This window comes from Eleutherodactylus coqui, chromosome 3 (assembly GCF_035609145.1).
Source record: "Eleutherodactylus coqui strain aEleCoq1 chromosome 3, aEleCoq1.hap1, whole genome shotgun sequence".
Taxonomy (NCBI): Eukaryota; Metazoa; Chordata; class Amphibia; order Anura; family Eleutherodactylidae; genus Eleutherodactylus; species Eleutherodactylus coqui.
The window spans coordinates 23,537,234-23,557,512 of NC_089839.1; the positions used below are offsets into that span (position 1 = coordinate 23,537,234).

The window sequence follows — 20,279 nt, forward strand, 5'->3', positions numbered from 1 at the left end:
TGACAGTGATATCAGTGCTCTGTGCGATATTGCTGCATTTTCTCGCAATAATACCACGCCTTTGTGGCGCTCTTTTGCCAGGATTTTTGGGGGGCTTGAAATATAAGCCCTACCCCAAAAATAAGCCCTAGCTACCGTACAAAAACTCCTCCACAGCTCCGACAGACTTGCTTGTGGTTTTCACCCAGCGCTTCTTGGCTTGTCGGTTCAAAATGCCTGCCTCCAGGAAGCGCTGGCTCTGATTGGTTCTCAAGCGCTGCTGCTCAGCCAATCGGAGCTAGTGCTCGATGAACCAATAACAGCCCTTCAATGTGATGGCTGTAATTGGCTCATGGAGCACTGCAGTGATTGGCTGAGCCGCGGCGCTCAAGAACCAATCACAGCAAGCGCTTCCTGGAGATGGCGTTTTCGAACCTCTGCCTAGGAAGCACTGGGTGAAGACTACAAGCAAGTGTGCTGGAGCTGCAGAGGAGGCGTGCGGCGGAGATGGACAGCGCTTGTTAGGAAATGTATTGTGTGGGGTTTTTTTAAGCAGCTAGGGCTTATTTTCGGGGAGACAGTAGGATTTCTTACTGTAAAGGTTGCATCGCCACGTGTTTGCGCATATGATGCAACACATAGGAAGGCTCCATAGGGAGACATGGGCTACACAATCGCAGCAAGATTCAGCATGCCATCTTTTTTCTAGCAGCCTACAAAACATGGCGGAAGGAACCCATTGGGAAGCATGGGCTTCACATACATGGGCTTCACATACATGGGCTTCACATACGTGGGATCTGTAGTGCTGTCATATCACGAGAATGTTGCCCAATTCTGTCGCCCATGTGGAAGTGGCCTTAAAGCCACATAGCAACATTTGGATAGTCAGGTGGATGGGACCGAGGACTAAAGGCACTCCCACTGTGGCGGACCTGGATATAGTGACATGTGCCCTTTATGGGATTCTAAGAGCAGAAGTCTGCAACCAACCCTGATGTTCAGAGACACAACTGCCATCCCTAGACCCATCCCCCACCGCGCCAGCAGCGGCTCCACCATAGATAGACAAAAACTCCTCGTCTGGTACTCGACACAATCCTGCCGGTGGTCCCGGTGGGCGGAGGGGGTAGAGATGCTGAGTGTGCAGTAGGAGGTCATCCATGCTTCTTACCTGTGGCTGGATGTCGGCCTCTGGGCGGCGCTCTCATGGCTGCTGCTATCGTCTAGATCCGCGGCATCTGACATCCTGTAGAAGGAGAAGAGTCAGAGAAGAGGCAACAAGACGGGCGAACCCCAATGCCCAGCATAAGGGGGGAACGGAATCGCTCTTATATTTCAGCAGTTTATTATACCGATGGCCCCTACATAATCCCTGACAGCTACACCAAGATCTGCATTACCAGATGTTGTCCACCAGGTGGCAGCAGAGAGCTATTCCAATTTCTAACTTTATTTTAAAGGGGTGATTTTAATATAGTTTTCCCTTCTCACCGAAAATGATATTAATTCTTGTTAATTACCCGTGATGGTGGGAACATCCCCGATTCCTCTGTGTCCCAGCTTACCTTCTAGGGTGGCATGCAAGGAACTTCTCAAAAACGGGTTGGCAGGGAGGTGGGGCACTACTGAGGGTCGGCCTCAGATTCCTGCTGTGGATTGTTGCGGCACATTCACATCAAAAAAATATGTCGCAGATCAGCCGCGTTTATTGCCGGGAGAATGAGGGTTTATAAATGCAGCTCTGGGTGTGGCTGGAGTATTGGAATTATGAATGCTGCTCTGGATGTGGCTGTAGTATTCAAATTATACCCCAGTCACATCCAGAGCAACATTCCTAATTGTAATACTCCAGTCACATCCAGAGCTGCATTCATAATTCAAATACTACAGTCTTGTCTGAAGTTGTTTTCATAATTGTGAATGCAGCTCTGGATGTGACCGGAGTATTAGAATTATTCTTGCAGCTCTAGGTGTGGCTGGAGTATTAGATTTATGAATGCAGCTCTGGATGTGACCGGAGTATTAGAATTATGCATGCAGCTCTGAGTGTGGCTGGAGTATTAGATTTATGAATGCTGCTCTGGATGTGGCTGGAGCATTCAGATTCTACCCCAGTCACATCCAGAGCAGTAGCCATAATTATACTACTCTGCTCACACCCAGAGCTGCATTCATAATTTTGATACTGCAGTCTCATCTAGAGCTGTTTTCATAACTGTGAATGCAGCTCTGGATGTGGGTGGAGTATTCAGATTATAGCTTAGTGACATCCAGAGCTGCATTCATAATTCAAATACTACAGTCTTATCTAGAACTGTTTTCATGATTGTGAATGCAGCTCTGGATGCGACTCGAGTATTAGAAATAGGACTGCAGCTCTGGATGTGGCTAGAGTAGAACAATTATGAATGCAGCTCTGGATGTGACTGGAGCATAAACCACAATGTAACACTGGATCATATGGATATTTGTAAGGGGACGTTTCGGACGTTCAGCTCCGCATCCAGCGGCCTCGGTAGAACTGAACAAAGATCTCAATCTTTATGAATAAGGCAGATATTCGATACATGAGATTGGCGCACAATGGGGGAGCGTCCGCTGCCGGATTATACGGATAAAGTATAAGGACGCTATGAAATGTTAGCTAATTAACACCCCGGCTGAAGCGAGCAGGAACACTTTCCTGTGGACTCCCCCGGGCTCCACATCTGCTAAGCTCATCTGTTGTGGTAAGGCTGGAAGCGGAGGCCGCGGCGGTGTGAGCGCGCCGTCCGCCATAATGGAGGCAGCAGATCAGTAACATGTAGGGAGTGCAGCACATACAGGAGCGGTTCTCCCTGCTGGCTGAAGGAGGGGAAGGACTGCAGAGTATGAAGCACAACCCTGAAGATGCGTCAGAAACTAATGGGCAATCGCTAAAAAGGAAACTCCCCGGCATTGTGGCACTACGGACCCTCCCTAGGCATTAAAGGGATTGTCCACAATTATAGGTAATCTATCACCTATTTTTTTGCCCCATTCAGACAAGCGTGTAAAGGGTTAGTGTGGCGTTCGCTGCAAACACGAACGTGGAAATCGCCGCTGTGAATAAGCCCGAAAGGCGTTGTCCAGCTCCATAATGATGATCTACCCTCAGGTGAGCTCAGCAATAGCTGCTCGGCTGGGTTCGCTGTTTGCCAGGGCTGATGCAGTGACTCAGGATGATCCTGCAGGCTCAGTGCCATACACTTCAATGGCAGCTCCAGCGGTGATACATCCGGGTCCCTGTACACAGCGGCAGTATCATAGTAGCCTCGGACGCCGCGTCACTTTACCCTCCCACTGACTTCAATGGGAATCCACGCCGCAGTTGGCAACGCGCGGGTATGAATCTTGTCACGGAGAAAAACGGAATTGTCAATTCTTGACGTGGAAACTGAATCAAATGGCCGAGTGTGGATATTCTCCACTGAATGCGATTAAATCCGTGTGCCAATCCCTATGCAAATCGGCGCAGAATTCCGAAGCCCAGCGGCTGATTATGTGGCGAGTCCGCGTCAGAAAACCAAGCATAGATCTGACACTTTTAAGGCCCCACAAACCTGCCCTTATCTGTCTCTTGCTGAATTCGTACAAGGCCGCCGGAGTTTACCGTAAGCCCTTCGCAACATCCGACATGCATGTACATCAGATGTGCGCTGGGTTCCTATAGGGCGGGTTCAGGAGCCAAACCAGCTCCATGCGGGGTGGTGTCAGCTGTCGTCAACAGCCAGGCAGTTGTGACGGCCCCAGGGCTGCCATGACGGTTTGCCTATAAGGCTGTGCCTGTGGCATGGCTTAATAGAATGACTGTTCAAATACAATGTACTGCAGTACCTAAATATTGCATCGCATTGTATAAACAATCAAATGATCACAAATTCAAGTAGCAAAAATAACTCTAATTAAATAACTAAATTAACTTTTAGCTTTTTTTAAGTATTAAAAATATATATTAAAAGTTGAACCTCCCCCTTTTCCCTGTATGAGCTTAAGGTCGCATCCACACGGCAGACGCGATATAGACGTAAGAAAATCGCAGGGTTATCGCATTGGTGGTCCGTGCGATATCGCTGCGTTTACTCGCACCCTGAAGCCTCCCGGTACTCGTCTTCAGTCTTCTGCCAGCCCTTCCTGGATTGGAGGTACAAAATCCCTGCCTCCTGGAAGGGCTGGCTGTGATTGGTTCACAAGCGCCATGGTTTAGCCAATCAGAGCTGGTGCTTCATTGCATGGCTGTGATTGATTCCTCGGGAACTGACTCTGATTGGCTAAGCAACGCGTTCGGGAACCAATCAGAGGCAGAGCTTCCTGAAGGTAGGGATTTTCAAAGTCCCGACCAGGAAGCTCTGCAAGAGAACTTGAAGCAACTGCTGGGAAGCTTCAGGGGAGACGAGCAGCGAGATGACAGCGCCGGAGAGGTGATGTATTCTTTTTTTCCTATGCAGCTGGGGTTTAGTTTAGGGCTCTTATGATAGGATTTCCTACTGTTAACAGGTACATAGAACGAAAACCATGTCATGCGATGCAACACATAGGAAGGCTCCATAGGGAAACATGGGCTGCAAAAAAAAAAAAAAAACGCAAGTCGCGGCTGTATGGGGAATGGCATGATTTTGTATTCTCGCATGGTCGCAGGCTACAAAACATCGCTCATGTGGAAGAACCCATAGCAAAGCGTGGGCTCTACATACATGCGATTTGTAGCACTGTCGCATTGCGAGAAAATCGCCCGTCTGTATGCGGACTAAGGCCGCATCCACACGGGCGACTTTATCGCGCAATTTGCTATTGTAAATCCTACTGTAAAAGCCCTAAACTAAGCCCTAGCTGCAGGAAAATAATACATCACCTTAGAAGCGCTGTCCGGCTGCGCTGCATCTTTTTCACGCTCCCCGGCACTATTCTTCATCATCTCTCCTCTGGCCGGGGATGGAAAAATCCCCGCCTCCTGGAAGCACTACCTCTGATTGGCTGAGTACTGTGACGCTTGGCCAATCAGAGCCAACACTGGATAAATGGCTGTGATTGGTTAATCGAGCGCTGCCTCTGATTGGCTGAGTGCTGCAACGCTTAGCCAATAAAGCAACTATAATGCTTTATTCATAGTACTGGGCTCCCTATATGGAGAAAAGAGGCCTTATGGCCCCCTAAGGCTCCCGGGCCCGGGTGCAACCGCATCCCCTGCATCGCCAGTGCTGGTAATGCTTAGTATTAATATGGCCACGGGGGATTTAATATTTTAGCATTCTTCTCTGACCGCACCATAACAACCATCAGAGATTAGTAACTTCGAGGTAAAGTTTAACATTTTTTCAATTAGTCAATGATTTGTCTTCTCGGCCCCCCAATAACCGAACGTCACCAACCAGTCATATAATATGTCTGTGCCAGCCGGTGTAATATGTAAGTTGTTACTGTCCGTGCTGACAGTTCTCATGTTACATGATGCGGCGTACCTGTGAGCGTGCCGTGAGAGAGGTGACGGAGGGCGCCGCACATCCATCTCCGGCCGATCCTGCAGGGGTGAAAAATATATAACCTATTAATGTACCGGAAATTATCTGCTCAATGTGGAGTAAAGAGAACTAATGCAACACAGAACAGAGAGGAGGCCAAACCAGCACTGAGAATGCAGGCTGCCCATTCACTAGAGAGCAGCGGTGACATCACTGAGAATGCAGCCTATCCATTCACTAGAGAGCAGCGGTGACATCACTGAGAATGCAGCCTATCCATTCACTAGAGAGCAGCGGTGACATCACTGAGAATGCAGGCTGCCCATTCACTAGAGAGCAGGGGTGACATCACTGAGAATGCAGCCTGTCCATTCACTAGAGAGCAGCGGTGACATCACTGAGAATGCAGCCTGTCCATTCACTAGAAAGCAGCGGTGACATCACTGAGAATGCAGCCTATCCATTTATTAGAAAGCAGCGGTGACATCACTGAGAATGCAGCCTATCCATTCACTAGAAAGCAGCGGTGACATCACTGAGAATGCAGCCTGTCCATTCACTAGAGAGCAGCAGTGACATCACTGAGAATGCAGCCTGTCCATTTATTAGAAAGCAGCGGTGACATCACTGAGAATGCAGCCTATCCATTCACTAGAAAGCAGCGGTGACATCACTGAGAATGCAGCCTATCCATTTATTAGAAAGCAGCGGTGACATCACTGAGAATGCAGCCTATCCATCACTAGAGAGCAGCAGTGACATCACTGAGAATGCAGCCTGTCCATTCACTAGAGAGCAGCAGTGACATCACTGAGAATGCAGCCTTTCCATTCACTAGAGAGCAGTGGTGACATCACTCAAAATGCAGCCTATCCATCACTAGAGAGCAGCAGTGACTTCACTGAGAATGCAGCCTATCCATCACTAGAGAGCAGAGGTGACATCACTGAGAATGCAGCCTATCCATTCACTAGAGAACAGCGGTGACATCACTGAGAATGCAGCCTGTCCATTCACTAGAGAACAGCGGTGACATTACTGAGAATGCAGCCTGTCCATTCACTAGAGAACAGCGGTGACATTACTGAGAATGCAGCCTGTCCATTCACTAGAGAACAGCGGTGACATCACTGAGAATGAAGCCTGTCCATTCACTAGAGAACAGCGGTGACATCACTGAGAATGCAGTGTATCCAATAACTAGAGAGCAGCGGTGACATTACTGAGAATACAGCCTATCCATTCACTAGAGAGCAGCGGTGACATCACTGAGAATGCAGCCTATCCATTCATTAGAGAGCAGCGGTGACATTATTGAGAATACAGCCTATCCATTCACTAGAGAGCAGCGGTGACATCACTGAGAATGCAGCCTATCCAATCATTAGAGAGCAGCGGTGACATCACTGAGAATGCAGCCTATCCAATTACGAGAGAGCAACGGTGACATCACTAAGAATGCAGCCTATTAATTCACTAGAGAGCAGCGGTGACATCACTGAGAATGCACCAATATCTCAATAAAGGAATGGCAGCATCCTGGGCGTAATGCAAAGCAGTAATTTATTTCTCCAAAATCTTGCTACGTTTCGACCCCATTGGGGTCTTTGCTTGACAAAGACCCCAATGGGGTCGAAACGTAGCAAGATTTTGGAGGAATAAATTACTGCTTTGCATTACGCCCAGGATGCTGCCATTCCTTTATTGAGACATTGGAGTATATCTTCTTGGGGTTTCTGGAGTTCTTACCCCTGCATGTTTGGCGTGCATCCTATTGACTTGTTAGTCATCTTTAATAGGTTTAAAAATCCTGAGGAGTGCTGGGAGTTAATCAAAGTAAATCACTGAGAATGCAGCCTATCCATTCACTAGAGAGCAGCGGTGACGCCACTGAGAATGCAGCCTATCCATTCACTAGAGAGCAGCGGTGACATCACTGAGAATGCAGCCTATCCATTCATCAGAGAGCAGCGGTGACATCACTGAGAATTCAGCCTATCCAATTACTAGAGAGCAGCGGTGGCATCACTGAGAATGCAGACTATCCAATTACTAGAGAGCAGCGGTGACATCACTAAGAATGCAGCCTATCCATTCACTAGAGAGCAGCGGTGACATCACTGAGAATGCAGCCTATCCATTTACTAGAGAGCAGCAGTGACATCACTGAGACTGCAGCCTGTCCATTCACCAGAGAGCAGCGGTGACATCACTGAGAATGCAGTCTGTCCATTCACTAGAAAGCAGCGGTGACATCACTGAGAATGCAGCCTATCCATTCATTAGAAAGCAGCAGTGACATCACTGAGAATGCAGCCTATCCATTCACTAGAGAGCAGCAGTGACATCACTGAGAATGCAGCCTGTCCATTCACTAGAAAGCAGCAGTGACTTCACTGAGAATGCAGCCTGTCCATCACTAGAGAGCAGAGGTGACATCACTGAGAATGCAGCCTATCCATTCACTAGAGAGCAGCAGTGACATCACTGAGAATGCAGCCTGTCCATTCACTAGAAAGCAGCAGTGACTTCACTGAGAATGCAGCCTGTCCATCACTAGAGAGCAGAGGTGACATCACTGAGAATGCAGCCTATCCATTCACTAGAGAACAGCGGTGACATCACTGAGAATGCAGCCTGTCCATCACTAGAGAGCAGAGGTGACATCACTGAAAATGCAGCCTGTCAATTCACTAGAGAGCAGCGGTGACATCACAGAGAATGCAGCCTGTCCATTCACTAGAGAACAGCGGTGACATCACTGAGAATGCAGCCTATCCATTCACTAAAGAACAGCCGTGACATCACTGAGAATGCAGTCTATCCAATTACTAGAGAGCAGCGGTGATATTACTGAGAATGCAGCCTATCCATTCACTAGAGAGCAGCGGTGACGCCACTGAGAATGCAGCCTATCCATTCATTAGAGAGCAGCGGTGACATCACTGAGAATGCAGCCTATCCAATTACTAGAGAGCAGCGGTGACATCACTGAGAATGCAGCCTATCCAATTACTAGAGAGCAGCGGTGACATCACTAAGAATGCAGCCTAACCATTCACTAGAGAGCAGCGGTGACTTCACTGAGAATGCAGCCTATCCATCACTAGAGAGCAGCGGTGACATCACTGAGAATGCAGCCTATCCATTCACTAGAGAGCAGCAGTGACATCACTGAGAATGCAGCCTGTCCATTCACTAGAGAGCAGCGGTTAATCACTGAGAATGCAGCCTATCCAATCACTAGAAAGCAGCGGTGACATCACTGAGAATGCAGCCTATTTATTCACTAGAAAGCAGCGGTGACATCACTGAGAATGCAGCCTATCCATTCACTAGAGAGCAGCGGTGACATCACTGAGAATACAGCCTATCCATTCACTAGGGAGCAGCAGTGACATCACTGAGAATGCAGCCTGTCCAAGTACTATAGAGCAGCGGTGACATCACTGAGAATGCAGCCTATCCATCACTAGAGAGCAGCGGTGACATTACTGAGAATGCAGCCTATCCATTCACTAGAAAGCAGTGGTGACATCACTGAGAATGCAGCCTATTCATTTACTAGAAAGCAGCGGTGACATCACTGAGAATGCAGCCTATCCATTCACTAGAGAGCAACGGTGACATCACTGAGAATGCAGCCTGTCCATTCACAATAGAGCAGCGGTGACATCACTGAAAATGCAGCCTACCCATTCACTAGAGAGCAGCGGTGACTTCACTGAGAATGCAGCCTATCCATCACTAGAGAGCAGAGGTGACATCACTCAGAATGCAGCCTATCCATTCACTAAAGAGCAGTGGTGACATCATTGACAATGCAGCCTATCCATTCACTAGAGATCAGTGGTGAGATCACTGAGGATGCAGCCTATCCATCACTAGAGAGCAACGGTGACATCACTGAGAATGCAGCCTATCCATTCACTAGAGAGCAGCGGTGACATCACTGAGAATGCAGTCTATCTATTCACTAGAGAGCAGTGGTGAAATCACTGAGAATGCAGCCTATCCCTTCATTAGGAAGCAGCGGTGACATCACAGAGAATGCAGCCTATCCCTTCACTAGAGAACAGCGGTGACATCACTGAGATGTGTAGTAATGTGGTGAGGACATGTTATACCTGTAAGCTGGAGACCTCCTGAGACCACCAGTCCTCAAAGTCCCTCTTCATCCTGACGTAGGCCGTCTCCCGTAGATGCTGGAGGTGTTCGATCTCCATCTTAAGGCTTTTGAGTTGATAGAAAGAGGTCTTATATCTAAGATGTAAGGGGGACAGTGAGTGGGGTGCAGCAGGTCTAACCTGCGGACATCAGTAAGGACGGAGCGTGCGGTATATTGTATACTCATATGTCCCCCCCTCCCCCTACATACTTCCTGCTCTTGTCCCTATAGGGGTTATCACACAGGTCTTATCCCTCCAGCAGTGCCCCCCCCCCATTGCTCCCCCATATCCGCATACCGATTTTTTTCTGCGACCATCTGACCCCGCAGCGATTCCTCTTCTGGATCAGACTTGTTCGCTTCTTCGTAAGCGTTGGAAACACCTAAGGGATGTTTGGAGAATGATAAATGATTTGGCGAGGACGCAGTTTCCATCTTGGCAGCGCAATAATATAGTAACGGTGCTGGGATTCCAGGGAACATCCCGGAGATGTCAGTGAGGAGGCTGCGGTACATAATGCAGGCGCGCCGTCACTTGGTTGGGGGTCCGGACCCTTTATATACGTACTGTAAACATGGCCGCTCTCACACAGGCCTTCTTTCACGGTGTTTAGCGTGGCGTTTCAAACGGCGCGCTAAACGCTGTAAAACCCCTCCAATGATTTCAATGGGGCTTCTCAGACAAGCGCTCAAGTGAGTTTCAGATCTGGCTCTCTTATGGGGGCACTATGGCTGGCTCTCTTATAAGAGGCGCTGCAGCTGGCTCTCTTATGGGGGCACTATGGCTGGCTCTCTTATGGGGGCACTATGGCTGGCTCTCTTATAAGAGGCGCTGCGGCTGGCTCTCTTATGGGGGCACTATGGCTGGCTCTCTTATGGGGGCACTATGGCTGTCTCTCTTATGGGGGCACTATGGCTGGCTCTCTTATGGGGGCACTATGGCTGGCTCTCTTATGGGGGCACTATGGCTGGCTCTCTTATAAGAGGCACTGCAGCTGGGTCTCTTATGGGGGCACTATGGCTGGCTCTCTTATAAGAGGCGCTGCGGCTGGCTCTCTTATGGGGGCACTATGGCTGGCTCTCTTATGGGGGCACTATGGCTGTCTCTCTTATGGGGGCACTATGGCTGGCTCTCTTATGGGGGCACTATGGCTGGCTCTCTTATGGGGGCACTATGGCTGGCTCTCTTATAAGAGGCACTGCAGCTGGCTCTCTTATGGGGGCACTATGGCTGGCTCTCTTATAAGAGGCGCTGCGGCTGGCTCTCTTATGGGGACACTATGGCTTGCTCTCTTATAAGAGGCGCTGCGGCTGGCTCTCTTATGGGGACACTATGGCTGGCTCTCTTATAAGAGGCGCTGCGGCGGGCTCTCTTATGGGGGCACTATGGCTGGCTCTCTTATAAGAGGCGCTGCAGCTGGGTCTCATGGGGGCACTATGGCTGGCTCTCTTATGGGGGCACTATGGCTGGCTCTCTTATGGGGGCACTATGGCTGGCTCTGTCTTGCAGGTTGATGGCGCTTGTGTTTCTCTGACGGCAATAAAGGACGCCTATGTGGACAATGGGGTATGCAGCTTTTCTAAAAGTGGGCGTGGCTTATGACTGGGGGAGTGGCCACACGCTGTCCATCAGATTTGCTATAGCTTATAGATTACACCAGACGCTCTCCAGCGGATGGACCAAAGGTCCCCATAGGAGTCAATGGGAAGCGCGCAATAAGCAAGGAGATGCGTGAAACACTGCGCAATTCTGCTGCAATAAGAAGACATCTGGAACTCCTTAGCGATTTCAATCAGTGCGTTTGTTTGCCGCAAGAGAACATGACCAGCGGGCAGAAAGAGCGCGGTAAAATGCGCCAATACGAACACAAAACAGCCTCATTCATATCGCAAAAACGTTGTGCTAAGGCGTGCGCAATTATGCCAATGTAAGACCCCATTGGCACAGCACTATTTGAAGGCCAAATCCAGAGGCGGAGCCTGCAGAGAAGACGGAGAGCGGTCAGCCAACCAGAGGCGGAGAGGACAAAGAGTGGTAAGCCAACCAGAGGCAGAGCCTGCAGACAGGACAGAGAGAAGTAAGCCAACCAGAGGCGGAGCCTGCAGAGAGGACAGAGAGAGGTAAGCCAACCAGAGGCGGAGCCTGCAGAGAGGACAGAGAGAGGTAAGCCAACCAGAGGCGGAGCCTGCAGAGAGGACAGAGAGAGGTAAGCCAACCAGAGGCGGAGCCTGCAGAGGGGACAGAGAGAGGTAAGCTTTGCACCTCTTCCATATTTTGGAACGGGTATTGCTATCGGCTTACAAGTAGTGATAAGAATACGACACGTGACGTCAGAACCCCTGCTTACCTTGTGCTGCCTGCTGCATCCTCCGCTGCTCCACCGCTGCCTTCAGCCGATCTGTCAGGAGACACAGAGAGAAGACATCATGGAGGTTCGGAATCTGCTCCCCCAAACTTACTTATTATTGGGGGCCGATACCAACCGCTCCGGCCCCCTCCAGCTATCATGTGGGGATTTGTTCTCCTTGGAGCCCTATGATGGCGGCCATACTGGTCGTCACCCAGCTTGACAGATGAGTTTGGTGGGAGAGCTGATACCGGCTCATGTTGGCTCATGTATGTATCCGGGCATACAAATGAACATTTCCACAACTCGGGGCAGATTTACTATTACAAATGTGACAGTTTTCTGGTGCAAAGTGTGCCAAGAATCAGTCTTAAAGCGACAGGACGGATATATTACTTGCAGTTCTTCTCTGCTGCCCCCCGTTCGCTGGTTCCAGGTCCCCGTTCTCAGTCATCCAAGATAGCTGCAGCAATTTTCTATCTATTGCACAATGTGCGTTGCTCTCCGATTGGCCAGTGCTAATCACATGAGCAGCTCTGGCCAATCAGAAAGCAGGCATGGTGTATTGGTGGTCCAGCACTATTAATGCACTGTGCGGATTAAGTAGTATAAAAACCTGGAACCGGCGGGTCGGAGGGACGGCAGAGAAGAACAAGTACAAGTAATCCCCCCACCGGTCAGAGTGTTACCCTGAAACCAGAAAATCCCTTTAAATGTCTTGTAGCGCCTCTATAATCTGTTTTAGACACTTTTTTCATGTCAGAAACTGGGCGTGGCTTCATGGGAAAGAGGCGTGGCCTGAATGTGACATTGTGCCACAAACTGGCGTGAATTAAAGCGGCTATCAGGTGGAAAGATGCACAAAAAGAAAACGAAATGCAAGAAGGCGAAACTGATGTCACTTTCCCCCGCCGTCTCCTGACACAGTGACTACGCACGCTGCGGTGTAGCTGCTGCTTTTTTACGCGATCCCATAGACTTTAATAGACTCCCATAGACTCCCATAGACACACGAGAGGAAGATTCTAGACTGATCTTTCCACAACTAGACAGCGTTGGCATTCAGCTTTCTGGGAAAGTTGGGTGCAAGCCCCCGTGGCAGCCATACTGGTTGTCACCCAACCTTTCCATAATAAGGTAAATGAACGAGCTGCCAGAAGAGGACTTTACTGGGGGCCGTAAGATTGTGGGGGAGGGGGCTCCTTAAAGGCAGGGGGAGCGATATTCATAGAGGAGCTGCCGGTGCCAAGGTCCCTTTAAATCCATGTGGATGGTTCTGTACACATAGTAGCAGTTTCTGCGCCGGCCGCCCCTCCCCCTTCACGGCGTCCCCCGTTTTTGGCGCTCCGCTGCTGTTTGCCTTTCTGCTTTCATTAACTCCGTGACTGTAATTTTATAGTAAGATAATATTTTTCCACCTGTATCTCTGGAGCGGCTGCCACGCCGAGCGGGTGACTGATGGGTCAGCGGTAGTGGGAGGAGGAGTGAGCCTGTGCCAGCGCCCCTGCATGTGGGCTTACAGCCCCTCCAACCCCTGGCAAAGTGTGGGAGTCCAGCAAGTGCAGCAGTAGTGCCCGCAGCCCGCCATGACACCACCCCCCGCAGGAGTGCGGCTGAACTGCAGTACCAGACACAGCTGCACAGACGGGAGCGGCAGTATGAAGGGGCGGCTCCGGTGGTCCCACAGCCTGATAGACAGTGAGGCTAGAAATAAGAGCAGGAGATGAGGCAGATATGAGTAAAGCCCCCTGTAAGCCTCGGCAGCTGCTGAGGGGAGAGGTTAGTGAGCTGGGCAATGTACCATCAGGGGTGGGTTACCATCTTACGCCCAGCAAGTATCATGAACGTGTCCTATTCTAATTACACTGATTACTTTTCCTTCTGTTCTCCATCTGGCCCAGACTGCCATGACAACTTCCAGCCACATCTCATTTCTGCACACACTTCCTATCAAGTTGTTACCTCTCAGTTTCTCCTGTAGTAAATGTGCTCTCCCTTTGGTGCCCCATTCTGTAATAGTGCCCACATTACATGCCTCAGAAGCTAATGGTGCCCCTATGTGTCTCTCCCCCTTTGTGCCATCGCTGGGCTCCCACGCTGCTCTCTTTTGGCGGTGGAATCAGGCTATGCTGTGAACGATGCAGCAGGGCCCGATAGATGGCAGCATGTGCAGACTGCCATAGTCAGTGAGCGCGGGGAGTGCAGAAGCTCATTGCCTCGCAGCTTAGGGACTAACCACGCTGCCTTTTCATACGGTTTACGTATGGAAGTGTAACCCAGCCCGCCTGCGGGTCTCTCGACCTGAACGTGGGGCAACATACGGGCGCATGATGCTCCAAGTTCCGGACTGGCGAGTCTCGGTCACTTCCGAAGTCTACAAAAAGCGGATGAAACAATAAACGGTGGGGTAAGCCCCTAAGAGGGTATACTGGGTATGAGACTGATGTGCCAATAGAAGTTGGTATAATGCTCCTGCAGCGCCACCTATAGGAAGGTACTTCACATCTCCAATTTGCATACCAATTTTCCCAGGGAGCATTGCATGTCCTATAAATCTCCATAAGGAGAAACAGTACCCCTCCTGACCCACATGAACTCCCATCATGCCTTCTTCGTAGTGTCGGTCTCCACTGCTGTGACTGGTGTTCTCTTCATGTTCTCGTGTGGACTAATAACTTGCACTTTACAGGATGTAGTGTGAGCGCGGCCGCAGACCCGGCCGTTACTGCCGGGGAACAATCCACTGGAAATGTTCAGTAGTAAAACTAACGAGCTGATAGAAAAACACCACGCGCTCGTAAAATGCTTGTGTCGTCGCCAGGGCTTTTCCTGGACTTACTGCAGGAATGCGCGGCGCTGCCAATGACACTTTAAGTATTTACATTGCGCTGTGCTGAGCATTATCACAGGAACACCCCGGCCCTGCTTCCAGCAGAACAGCTCTTTAAAATCAGGATATACAGAGGTAGCAGAGCTGAGTTTGCCATTTGGCACGTAGTGATATCACCTTGAGGTTAGTGGCTTACCTGGCCGGGAACACAACTGCTGTGGTGGGAGGGGGGAACGGATTTTTCTATTTACCTTCACACTGTCCTGGCAACTACATGAATCTGCCACTAGAGGGAGCTCAATGCATACAGAATTATACAGTGAGATCAGTACTAGTTATATATGTGTTACACAGGACTGCAGGTGACATCTACTACATTATCTGTGCTCAGAGAGTTACCATTGTGTGTTATCTATGGTGTTACATAGGACTGCACGTGACATCTACTACATTATCTGTCCTCAGAGAGTTATCAGTGTGTTATCTGTGGTGTTACATAGGACTGCACGTGACATCTACTACATTATCTGTCCTCAGAGAGTTAGTGTGTTATCTGTGGTGTTACATAGGACTGCAGGTGACATCTACTACATTATCTGTACTCAGAGTTATCAATGTGTTGTCTGTGGTGTTACATAGGACTGCAGGTGACATCCACTACATTATCTGTACTCCGAGAGTTATAACTGTTATCTATGGTGTTACATAGGACTGCAGGTCACATCTACTATATTATCTGTGCTCAGAGAGTTATCATTGTGTGTTATCTGTGGTGTTACATAGGACTGCAGGTGACATCCACAACATTATATGTAATCAGAGAGTTATCTGTGGTGTTACATAGGACTACAGGTGACATCTACTACATTATCTGTGCTCAGAGAGTTATCATTGTGTGTTATCTATGATGTTGCATAGGACTGCAGGTCACTTCTACTACATGATGTGTCCTCAGAGAGTTATGACTGTGTTCTCTGTGGTGTTACATAGGACTGCAGGTCACATCTACAACATTATATGTAATCAGAGAGTCATCACTGTGTTATCTGTGGTGTTACATAGGACTGCAGGTAACAACAGCTCAGTACATCACAATCTATTATTACCTATGTAGGTACCAAAAGTAACTTATTTACTTGGGGGATAGAAATAACGAGGACCAGAGAACCAGGCATGGAGGAGTCCGGCGGCGGAGCGTCATACGGCACAGCGCTCCCTCCACGCGGATGGTTCTCATCAATACACAACTATGCCAGGAATGGGTTCTCTGTGATAACTACTTTCCATCAGAAGTAAATAAGAACACTTGTGATGAGTCTGGCAGGGCTGGCGGGCTTTGGCCCCCGATGCGGTATTGTGTCCAAGGATCAGGAACTCTGCATCTTCGGACACAACGTTTTCCATGTGTGCCACAGAAAGCAAAATATGCCAACAATAAGGGCACTATTACTGAAGAACTAGTACTGTGTAGGGGCACAATGGGGCGCTATTAGTATATGGAGATACTAATACTGTGTGGGGCGCTATTAGTATATGGAGATACTAATACTGTATGGGGCACTATTAGTATATGGAGATACTAATACTGTGTGGGGCACTATTAGTGTATGGAGATACTAATACTGTGTGAGGAACAATGGGGGCACTATTAGTATATGGAGGTACTAATACTGTGTGGGGAACAGTGGGGGCACTATTAGTATATGGAGGTACTAATACTGTATGGGGAACAGTGGGGGCACTATTAGTATATGGAGATACTAATACTGTATGGGGCACTATTAGTATATGGAGATACTAATACTGTGTGGGGCACTATTAGTATATGGAGATACTAATACTGTATGGGGAACAGTGGGGGCACTATTAGTATATGGAGGTACTAATACTGTATGGGGAACAGTGGGGGCACTATTAGTATATGGAGGTACTAATACTGTATGGGGAACAGTGGGGGCACTATTAGTATATGGAGATACTAATACTGTATGGGGAACAGTGGGGGCACTATTAGTATATGGAGATACTAATACTGTATGGGGAACAGTGGGGGCACTATTAGTATATGGAGATACTAATACTGTATGGGGAACAGTGGGGGCACTATTAGTATATGGAGGTACTAATACTGTATGGGGAACAGTGGGGGCACTATTAGTATATGGAGGTACTAATACTGTATGGGGAACAGTGGGGGCACTATTAGTATATGGAGATACTAATACTGTATGGGGAACAGTGGGGGCACTATTAGTATATGGAGATACTAATACTGTATGGGGAACAGTGGGGGCACTATTAGTATATGGAGATACTAATACTGTATGGGGCACTAATAGTATATGGAGATACTAATACTGTATGGGGCACTATTAGTATATGGAGATACTAATACTGTATGGGGAACAGTGGGGGCACTATTAGTATATGGAGATACTAATACTGTATGGGGCACTAATAGTATATGGAGATACTAATACTGTATGGGGCACTAATAGTATATGGAGATACTAATACTTTATGGGGCACTATTAGTATATGGAGATACTAATACTGTATGGGGAACAGTGGGGGCACTCTTAGTATATGGAGATACTAATACTGTATGGGGAACAGTGGGGGCACTATTAGTATATGGAGATACTAATACTGTATCGGGCACTATTAGTATATGGAGATACTAATACTGTATGGGGAACAGGGGGGGGGGCACTATTAGTATATGGAGATACTAATACTGTATGGGGCACTAATAGTATATGGAGATACTAATACTGTATGGGGCACTATTAGTATATGGAGATACTAATACTGTATGGGGAACAGTGGGGGCACTATTAGTATATGGAGATACTAATACTGTATGGGGAACAGTGGGGGCACTATTAGTATATGGAGATACTAATACGGTATGGGGCACTATTAGTATATGGAGATACTAATACTGTATGGGGAACAGGGGGGGGGCACTATTAGTACTAATCAATGGAAGAACTATTACTGCATGAGAACACTACTAGTTTATGGTACTAAAACCGTATGGGGCACATTCGGGACACTATTTTGTATATAGGTGCACGATGGGGGTGCGGGGGAGGGACTTGTTATTTGTATAGCACCAACTTATTCCATAGTGCCTTCAGGTAATTTATTTACTTATCACCCCCCATCAAGCTGGGTCTTCATTTTACGGACCTCGGAAGGATGGAAGGCTGAGTCAACCTCGAACCGGCTACCTGAACCATGGAGGGATTGAACTCGCGACCTTCGGGTCGCGAGCCAGAGCTTAGGACTGCATACTGCTGCCTTAACACTCAAGGCCCAATGCTCACTTTACTGCTGTATGGAGGCACAATGGTGGCACTATATATGTATGAAGGCATTACGGTAGTACTATTAGTGTGTAGGGCCTAAAGGAAACATTACTACAGTTTGGGTGGGCACTATTACTGCAAGGGGCATAGTTATTTATATTGGGGCACCATTACTATATGGGACACAACTATTATGGTATGTGGGCACAGCAGGGCATTAGTATATGAAGGCACTATTATTGTATGGGGCACAGTGGGGACACTATTAGCATATGGAAGCACTATTATTATGTGGGACACAGTGGGGTAACTAATAGCATATGGGGGCCTAATGTGTGTGTTAAATTCTGCATAGATGAGTCGTGGCTGAAAGCCATTATGGCGATCTGGGCCGGATGGAGAAGAAAAGTGAAAGTGAATAACCCCCAAAGAGAGAGGACGTCACCTGTCTTCACTGGTTTTAGTAGATACTATAATTACTTAGGCATAGCTATACAAACCCTAATGATGTCTCTGGGGAACATGCAGGGTGGGGGGCCTATTCGACTCTACTTTCACCCCAGCCCTTTTCCCATCTTTAAAGTGGTGCAGTTATTGATCAGCGTTCCAATAGTGCGGCATCCATCTCTCTAGCGTGGCTCCGGGTGCGCTCATGTGTATCCTTCCCTGTAATATCCTTTTATTGAGCGTCTCTGCAGCTATTTCTAGCGTCGTACACAGTTGTTCCAAAACAAATACATCTGAAATCTATTTTCGGTCTCTGATTGCCAAATTAGCGAGCCAAGGAATTAATGGCAGCGGGTGGAAGAATTTCCAGCCATCTTGGAATGATGAAGGCCAGGATTCAAGGTGTTGGCCCTTTAATGCATCCCTGCTTTATTACAGAGTAGGGCTTGAAGCAGAACCAGTAGGTCAGGAGGAGACTGGTCGGCCTTCCAGGCAGAGGGCCAGAGAGGCTTGAAATTCATTGCTGCGTGTACGTTTTTAAGGCGGCCCGGGGTGAGCGGAGGATAGACGCGGCCCGGATCCCTGACATGACCCATTTGTGTTTGCTAGGAAGAAATGCAGAAGAAAAAATGCAGAAGCCGTAAACACGATGTTCTGTCCGTGCGGAGAGAGGGGGAAAACAAACACGTTCTGTGGGTGATTGGCCCCGGCCTCCTGCGCTCTTACCACAGGCAGCGCCCTCGCGCCAAACCATCAACTTCAAGTGCAATCACTACTCGCCAAGACCCTGTAAACACCAAGGCAACTCGTGCAGAACCGGAGGATATAACCAGCAAGATATGTCCACTGGAGCAGGGGGGTTACACTGCAGAGCATGCTGCTCACTAATATATCTATACTCCAGTCACATCCAAAGCTGCATTCACAAATCTGCCTACATCTGATATAGAAGTAGGGGCTGGTAGTTATCTACAGAATAGTGAGTGCAGCTCTGCAGTATAATACAGTCTGTAACTCAGGATCAGTACAGGATAAGTAATGTATATACACAGTGACTCCACCAGCAGAATAGTGAGTGCAGCTCTGGGGTATAATACAGGATGTAACTCAGGATCAGTACAGGATAAGTAATGTATGTACACAGTGACTCCACCAGCAGAATAGTGAGTGCAGCTCTGGGGTATAATACAGGATGTAACTCAGGATCAGTACAGGATAAGTAATGTATGTACACAGTGACTCTACCAGCAGAATAGTGAGTGCAGCTCTGGGGTATAATACAGGATGTAACTCAGGATGAGTACAGGATAAGTAATGTATGTATATAGTGACTCCACCAGCAGAATAGTGAGTGCAGCTCTGGAGTATAATACAGCATGTAACTCAGGATCAGTACAGGATAAGTAATGTATGTACACAGTGACCCCACCAGCAGAATAGTGAGTGCAGCTCTGGAGTATAATACAGGATGCAACTCAGGATCAGTACAGGATAAGTAATGTATGTAAACAGTGACCCCACCAGCAGAATAGTGAGTGCAGCTCTGGAGTACAATACAGGATGTAACTGAGGCTCAGTACAGGATAAGTAATGTATGTACATAGTGACTCCACCAGCAGAATAGTGAGTGCAGCTCTGGAGTATAATACAGGATGTAACTCAGGAGCAGTACAGGATAAGTAATGTATGTACACAGTGACTCCACCAGCAGAA

At 48.3% G+C, this 20,279-nt stretch overlaps 1 protein-coding gene across 7 annotated transcripts in view; it reads right to left on the bottom strand.

Annotated features, from left to right (window-relative positions):
* KIF6 (kinesin family member 6) overlaps positions 1 to 20,279 on the bottom strand; it is a 126,944-nt gene that overhangs the window by 8,556 nt on the left and 98,109 nt on the right. For all 7 annotated transcript variants that reach the window (XM_066595309.1, XM_066595310.1, XM_066595308.1 and 4 more), the window contains exons 16-20: positions 11,976 to 12,026; positions 9,926 to 10,010; positions 9,587 to 9,722; positions 5,460 to 5,518; positions 1,154 to 1,228 (exon numbers count right to left, since the gene is read on the bottom strand). In XM_066595309.1, the coding sequence (XP_066451406.1) occupies positions 1,154 to 1,228; positions 5,460 to 5,518; positions 9,587 to 9,722; positions 9,926 to 10,010; positions 11,976 to 12,026 (406 nt within the window). The remainder of the gene's footprint in view (positions 1 to 1,153; positions 1,229 to 5,459; positions 5,519 to 9,586; positions 9,723 to 9,925; positions 10,011 to 11,975; positions 12,027 to 20,279) is intronic.